General features: G+C 39.0%; 2 protein-coding genes across 2 annotated transcripts; one reads left to right on the forward strand and one right to left on the reverse strand.

The window, feature by feature from the left end:
* The first annotated feature begins 664 nt into the window (after positions 1-664).
* On the forward strand, positions 665-1675 carry h2ax1 (H2A.X variant histone family member 1). The gene has a single exon (XM_067256866.1). It carries the CDS (start codon positions 727-729, stop codon positions 1111-1113), a length of 387 nt encoding a protein of 128 aa, XP_067112967.1. The 5' UTR covers positions 665-726; the 3' UTR covers positions 1114-1675.
* zpr1 (ZPR1 zinc finger) lies at positions 1586-7540 on the reverse strand. Its single transcript, XM_067256865.1, has 14 exons — positions 7264-7540; positions 6979-7140; positions 6806-6896; positions 6394-6464; positions 4582-4668; positions 4279-4401; positions 3973-4032; positions 3830-3896; positions 3128-3198; positions 2930-3019; positions 2568-2678; positions 2388-2477; positions 2175-2240; positions 1586-1951 (listed from the first exon to the last, which is right to left on the reverse strand). The coding sequence occupies exons 1-14, from the start codon at positions 7381-7383 to the stop codon at positions 1835-1837; spliced, it is 1326 nt and encodes a 441-aa protein (XP_067112966.1). The 5' UTR covers positions 7384-7540; the 3' UTR covers positions 1586-1834.
* Positions 7541-7883: the final 343 nt, after the last annotated feature.

Genomic DNA, 7883 nt, shown 5'->3' on the forward strand with positions numbered 1-7883 from the left:
AACTTTACAAATGTTCACCATAGTCTTCAATTAATGTAGTAAAATCTTAACAGGCTTTTTTTATACAAATATATCAACTGATATGGTGTATTTTATCATCCTGCAGCCGATTTCGCAAGCGTCTTGCGAAAAAACCCGACCAGTTGCCGAAACGATCGTTGCAGAAACGCAGGCAATTTCGGCGCTTTGCGGCGCTTGGCAGTAGATCGCAGCAGATCGCAGCCAGTGTGTCCCAGGCGTTAGATCCCTGTATCAGGATGTGCCTGCTTCAATACTTTATAGACACAAATAGCAAAACTCTCTTTCCTTGTCTTTCGTGGCTTTTTATCTCCTTATCTCCGTTTTTTTGCCTTTTTGGACCTTTTCATTGCTGCGGGTGCTGTTTTAGATAGCTCAGGCGTCGTTTCAACGTACTATGTCTATGACTCTTGACCATGAGTAAACAAACAGTCTCGAAACGCAATGTCTGCCTTGTATTTATAAGATTGCAATGCAAATGTAGACGAAAATATCCGTGAACCCTATTGGAAATTCAGACCCTGTGACACGTTTGTCTGCTTTTACAATTGGTTGGTGCATTTCCATTAGAGTCGTCCAATCAGAAGACACCTTGTGGTACAAATAGGCCTACCAATCCCTCCAACGTTACGTCAATATACTCTTAAGTGAATTGTTAATGAAAAAGGTAGGCAACGCGGTTTGACTAGACTGTCCAGTTTATTCAATATGTCTGGAAGGGGTAAGACCGGTGGAAAGGCCCGAGCAAAGGCAAAGTCCCGTTCATCGCGCGCCGGTTTGCAGTTTCCCGTTGGACGTGTACACAGGTTATTGCGCAAAGGCAACTATGCGGAGCGCGTTGGTGCTGGAGCCCCTGTGTATTTGGCTGCTGTACTGGAATATCTTACAGCCGAGATCCTCGAGTTGGCAGGCAACGCAGCCAGGGACAACAAGAAGACGAGAATCATCCCCCGTCATCTCCAGCTGGCTGTCCGCAACGACGAGGAATTAAACAAGCTTTTAGGTGGTGTTACCATCGCTCAAGGTGGAGTGTTGCCTAATATTCAGGCCGTTCTTCTACCAAAGAAGACTGAAAAACCAGCGAAGAGCAAGTAACCAGCAGGGACCCACAAATCAAAACAAAGGCTTTTGCCTTTCACTTCGCTTTTTCGCACTCACTGAAAGTGGGATTTGTTGTAAACGGACAATGCTTCATAATATTGGTTTTTGTAACGAACACAATTTCCGACAGAATTTCGACAATTTTAGATGTACTCTGCATACGTAAAACAAGATTAATTCGACACCGTTTTGCCTATTCTTGTAACTGGACTAAGTATGGTGGCGCATTTAAGGGTGGGGTGGTATAAACCACGAAGACAAATGGGACCAATTTTGGGTTTCCTATTTAGTGGTGATGTAGGCCTAAGCCCTGAAGACATTTTGTGCAAAATGTGATGTTATTTGTTTATTTCAATAAATGTTATGTTCGGGTATAGCGCAAGCAAAGGTCACCAGTCTGTTGTTTTCCTTATCCGGGAACTTCTCCATGGACGGCTCATGAACAAAGGAGGACACTGATGCATAGCAATATGAGATATACAGCAGTAATGTATATATGATTTATTCTCTTCAAAACAAGACTCTGGAGTAGCACATGCAATAGAATGCCAACATCAACATTTCCAGTAATTTCATGACTAACCATGACTGTGAAAGGGACTTTAAACCAAAACGTACCTTCCTTTTAAGTACATATTTAATACTCATATCCAAAACAATCTGTCTGAACGTCAAGTTTAAGTGTAAAATATATGTATCTCAACATTAGCTGTCTTCACTCCTGATATCCTTCCGTCTTCATATCATTCAAACCAAGGTCTTCATTCTGCTCAAATGTTCGATTGTACTTTTCAGTTGTCATCTCTGGATCTGGGTCTGGAGCATATACGTTCTAAAGAAAAACCCAGTTAATAATTATACTTGTGACGCTCAGTATGTTTACTTTCAAGAATATGTATATATGTAAATATTTGAACAAATTTGTAACATACATATACATTCCATGATGGTTTCAGGTATACTTTTAGTAATTCGGTATCATTTTCAAATAGTTTGGTATTTTGATGTGTCATTTAAATAATTTATATAAATATTGTCAAAATAAGTTGTTTTACCTGGATATAGCTGTTCCCTGTAGGATCATCAAGAACTAAATGGACATTGAGGTTTCCTTCGATGATCTGAATATTTGGTGAAAGACGACACGGATGCATTTATATAAGCTTCACAGTCTAAACTCCAAATATTCCAATATCTTAGGTGACTAGTCTCAAAAAGCACATGGGAAACATTGAAAACAAAGTTCCTAGTTTGACAAACAAGAAAACCTTGTCAATCTTCTGGCCAAACTCTTTTAGTTTCTGTGTCCGGTCTGCAGTGGAGCTATCTCCACATAAGAAGGGATTTTTGGAGACAATCTGTAGGGAACAGCAACAAACTATGAACCAAACATTGCAATTGCACCAATGTCATTTTAAACAAGCTAAGGTGACATCATAACTGCTTACCAGGTCTTTGATATCTGTGAGGATTCCCTCTACCGTAGTAAATTTGCCACCCAGAGCTGCCATCCCCATCTCAAACTCTAGTTCAGGAATGAGGATGCCACATGTCTCTGACTGCAAACAGCATGAAGCAAGAAGGATTTGTTTTGTATTTCACTCAAGTAAACAAATAAATGTGACTGATGCAACGATTCTAGTTCAAATGTAAGAGGGCCCTCATGAGACGAGCTCAATTTGGTGTTAATGTCAGACCTTTTAATGAACAACGGCTATACAATACATGTAATCCATCCACACATTCACATGGGGAAAGTGAGAAGTTCAAAACAAGCAATCATAATACTGAGGGGTAGTGAAAACTGTACCTTCAGTAAGTCTCTGGTCATGTCAGAAGGATCTGTGATGTGAAGAGTGATCTTGGTGCCCTGCTGTTCTGTAGCTCCTCCAGATTTTACCTTCAAGGTCATACAAGGAAAACATTGCTACCACTCCCACAAGGCTTTGGCGCAATTAAGTATTAAGTTAGGGTCAATTTAGAGAAAGAACTGCAAGCAGTTTTGTACCTCATTGGTGCGTAGTCCACACGCATCACAGTTGGTTGCCATGATGATAACCTCCTTAAAATGAGGGATTTCTAAGAGAATGTCAAGGAATATTCAAATATTTGCAAGCACACAACTTAATCCAAACTCCAAAGTTTCTCATGCCTCATTTTATAGACTTAAAACATGCATGGACTAGCCTGGGTGCCAGCCAAACTTAGCCCGCCCACAAAAAAATTTGGTCGGGAAGTTGGGTCTGGGGTCGCTCAGTTGGGGAAAAACTATGTCCGAACAAGAGCTGTTCAGACCAATCAAATTGTCAGGGCGGGCTTTATACGATGATGGACAGATGGTCAACAGTAACATAATCAACCACATCACCAAAGAGCGCTTGGGTTGAATTTGTTTTCAACAAACAACATACTACGTTGCTCTGATTGGTTGTAGGTCTATCCAATTGAGCGAAGAAGCATTTTTTACCGGGTTCGGTTGAAACACGCCCCATCCTCACAGCCCAACGGAGCGGTATCAGACTCATATTCTGAATTATGAGTATGACAACATCAGGCTATGCATGGACATAAGGAATGGACACAAATCCAACATATTTAGAGTGGTCAATAATCAAGTTGACCTTAATTGAAATCTGACCAAGAATTGCATTAAACATTTTAGCAGTACTACCAGAGTTGAGGTCTACCAACAAAAAGTTTAAAAGGATACGAACAAGCTTCATGTTTGTGGAGGCTGGCGCATTGCATCCTGGGCAGTTGGTATTAAACCTTAAAACCTGAGAGAAACGCACAACCAAATTTTAATGTATTTCTCAAAATTAAGAACCCATTTCAGTGCATCCGATGCCTCACCTCATTTCTCATACTGTCCAAATCATTCCCAGGCTTTTCCTCCTCTTCCTCCTCTTCAGCCTGTGCAGGACATGGAACAAAAACACAATCACACGGGCTCCCATGATGACGTTGACCAGAAAGTAGGCTACATTTTGAAGCACCTTTCAAAAAACGTCAGAATTCCCCTCATCAAATTAATTACTTTTACTTAAGCATCACCTTAGTACTCAAGTGTTTACATTAAAACAAGACAATAAGCAAAGCCCTAACCAGGAAAAGCTTGGGGAAAGCCATTTGTGTCTGTCAGCTGTGGTTCAAGACTACCTTCAAACCCAATGTGATATCTTGTTGGTCAGTCCTGTTGTAGTGGGTGACTGTTAGAGCCTCGTCCTTCTGAGGAGCCATGGGGTTTTCCACAAAGCTGTTTCCAGATGGATCATCAACAACCTACAAAATATAAATGACATATGAAATTTGCTTGACAGAAAAGGAAACCCTCACCATTACATTTATGATTGTATTTTGTGTAGTTTAGACATTATTAAAAGATGTAGTCTGAATAAACTTATTCCAAATCTAAATTTGACACCCTCTCCCCATTCCTGATCGAGTCAAAATTGGACTCACCAGTGTGAATTCACTTTCAACATCTTTCAACTTCTTGAGTTTTTCAATAAACTCTTCAATTTTCTCTGCAGCTTCAGGGGCAGATACCTTTATGAAGAGGAGGAGTGAGCATGACTTCATCTATGACAAGCAACCAACCTACATATTTTACATAATTGAGAGCATAGTTCTGTGAAAAATTGGATTCTGTATTTTTGCATATTTATACCCTGAATGCCATTAAATGTTCTACCAAAATCTATGAATACATAGTGACCCTTTAATTTTATTTTGAATGAATACATGTTTGTACATGTACAAACATGTATTGAACGTGAGTTCACAGCAGTAAAATTTGACCGTTTCCACGGAGAGCGTGTTAGTTCAATTATATCGCTAGTGCATCACCTTACAAAAACTAGAGCTTGTTAGCTCTAGCTAGACCTATGAAAAAAATTGAAGAAACGGCAAGAAAACCAAATTGCTCAGAAGAGGAAAATATTGTGCTTCTACAGGAATACAACAAAAGAAAGCACATACTAAAAAGTTAATTTGATCCACAAATATCTGCAAACAAAAAACTAATGTAGGACGAAATTGCAACAAAAATAAACAAGAAGTTTGGTGAAGCGATCAATTCAAGAAAAAAAAAATGTCCAAAAAAGAGAACCAATTACAGGAGGGAGTCCAATAAAACTGGTGATATCAACTTTACTTGTAGGTCTTGTTGCTACACAGTAACGTTTAAGTGAGAGCTACTTCCAACTGTAGATCAAAATGAGATCAACAGTTACTCTGCATTTACCGGCTTGAGTCTAGCTACTTCAAGGCCGTAGCCATGGTGTCAACATTGGGGGTACAATCTGCTGGGGAGATTTCATTTCCTTCTTTTTTTTGAACGTTTAGTTATTAAATTTGTTATGATAATTTTGGACAGCGTGCCTGGTGGCCTGTCGTAGCGTAGCACATTTATATTTTATAGCAATATTTCTATTTTTATATCAATATATTGGGGGGGACATTTTGAACAAATTTGAATATTGGCCCTGAGCTACTTACAGCGGTAGCCGACGCATAAATAGCCTTCATGTTTAGACTGCAGCACAATAGCCTAACAGAGTGCTATAGGTGTGGGATGGGTTCATATATCTCCATAAACTCAGCCATGTTGCGGTAAAGAATAAGTCAGAGGTACCTTAAGTTTTCTTCCTTACTTTGTTTGCTAAGGGCTTTCATGCAACGCTTTAACAAACTTAACGAATCCTTAAGTACAAGACCAAGATAAGGAGAAAACCTTAAATACTTAAGGGAACATTTAAGGAAACCTTAAGGGAAAGACTTAAGGGTGCTTTGTGCAACCGATTATATTTTAAGGAAACCGTAACTGACTTTAAGGAAAATCTTAACTTAAGGTGTTTTGTGCAACCGGCCCCTAGAGACTTAAAAATCGCTTTGTCACTTTTACCAAACTGTTAAGCATCAACAAATTGTTTTTGCAAAGGTCTTGAAATGTCCATCCTTTGAGACATGACACACAAGAGAATCGCAGGGCAGTGGAGTTCACTGTGAGGGCATGTGTCTGATTTATATTGGGCAGAGCTGCTTGTTAACCAAAGCTTTCATAAATAAGCAGTTACATTCTGGGGGGAGAAGAGACTTTCCACACCTTAAGATAGCATGATTGAAACTTCAAACACCAGAGAAATGAAAAACTTGAACAATGTGTACATTTTACCAGCAGTACATACATATAGTACCACAAACAAATCTGAACACCACATACAATGTAAAAAAATAAATAATAATAATACCTTTTCACAGCACTGTACATACCCTTCTAAGTGGTTGTTCTTGCTCCAACCCTGCAACAGCTCGGTCTAAGAGGCCTTCAATGGTGCTGAGAGCTGGTAATAGAGAACTGATTTTAACCAAACAATGCATGCACACAACATTAATGAATAAGATGCATGCAGTCAGTTAACCAAAAGCAAAGAACCAAAGAAGTCTGTTTACCCTAATGACAGACCTCTTCAACTACAATAGTATGAGTTGCTCTGAAGCTGTTCTTGTGTTTGAATTCCATTTTAGATTAATTTGTTAATGCCATATTTGTACATCGCATTGGACAAAAGCATCTGCTAAATCAATAAAACTTAAAATGTAAAAAGCTTAATATGCTAATTCTTTAGATTTAGATATTTAGATTCTTTAATTCCTTTCAACATTCATTTGTATTGATTCTTACCTCCTTTTTGAGTGTATGGAGGAATTTCAAAATCCAATTCTGGGATTCTAGTGGTTGCACTGTCTGACTTCACCACTTCCCGGTTCATATCCTGTTAAGAGGCAAACGTCTCAGATAGGAGTTGGTAATAATTAAGGCTACAATGTGTCCACAGTCCATTGAGCAATTCTAACCTGTTTAGACTTGATTTTGAGTGTATAAGTAATGCCTTGGTCCTGAATGCGACCTGCAGATTGGATTTCAGTGTTGGACCAGTTACAATTTGGACAGGAGAAGGAACTGATGATGATTTCTTTGAAGAAAGGAATCTTCGTCAGAAGCAGACGTGTTGTTCCCTGTGTGTAAGCACAATGACGTACACTTCATCGCCAATATACCTATGAGCTACCAAACGCAGCACTAGATGTAGGCCATTATAAAAAATAATACAATTTAGCAAAAATTGTGTCCGCACTTACGTTTTTATAACAATTCATGCACAGAGACTCGATTTCAGTGGGCTGTGAGTCTTCGTCATCAGCGTTGATGTCTCTGAAAACAGCACCACCTCGCACATTCTCCTCGCCTATAACTGACATTATTGTAATAGTTATCTATACTAAAGGTAAAAAGTACGATAAACCTGTAATTAAGATAAGAAAAGTAGCAAGCTGGCAAAAGCCAAACAGAATCTTAACGACTTGATAGCTCTTCAGACTTCCAGCAGTTTCCACCGGTTTCCACGCGTTTGCGCCTGTCTTCACCGGAAGATGTCAACGGTAGGTTCTTATTCTGTAAAGAATTACAGAAATGCGAATTCTTTATGGTGTAGTCACCGCTACTGCGCCTTCAGCATAAATGCAGTACTACACCTTTTTTTATTTGGCTGTAGTAAAAAACAAACAAGATGATACAAGATGAACTAGAGAGGGTACAATTTCTGGGGAAATTGTAGGGTGTGCTTGCTTGCGTCGGTTGCACAGGGGTCCGTTTTTGAATGACATTTTTACAACTGATATTTCTGTATATTTTATATAAAAATGCATACTTATTATTTATAAAGATTACATAGATTTAAAAGCTTTTTTTTTGCTGCTCA

The sequence above is a fragment of the Osmerus mordax genome, chromosome 19, assembly GCF_038355195.1.
Source record: "Osmerus mordax isolate fOsmMor3 chromosome 19, fOsmMor3.pri, whole genome shotgun sequence".
Taxonomy (NCBI): Eukaryota; Metazoa; Chordata; class Actinopteri; order Osmeriformes; family Osmeridae; genus Osmerus; species Osmerus mordax.

Coding starts and splice junctions, on each gene's coding strand:
- h2ax1 (XM_067256866.1), top strand. CDS start 727: ATGTCTGGAAGGGGTAAGACCGGTGGAAAGGCCCGAGCAAAGGCAAAG.
- zpr1 (XM_067256865.1), bottom strand. CDS start 7,383: ATGTCAGTTATAGGCGAGGAGAATGTGCGAGGTGGTGCTGTTTTCAGA. Junction 4,669..6,393: donor AAGAACAACCACTTAGAAGG/GTATGTACAGTG, acceptor CTCTTCATAAAG/GTATCTGCCCCTGAAGCTGC. Junction 4,033..4,278: donor ATATCACATTGGGTTTGAAG/GTAGTCTTGAAC, acceptor TGTCCTGCACAG/GCTGAAGAGGAGGAAGAGGA.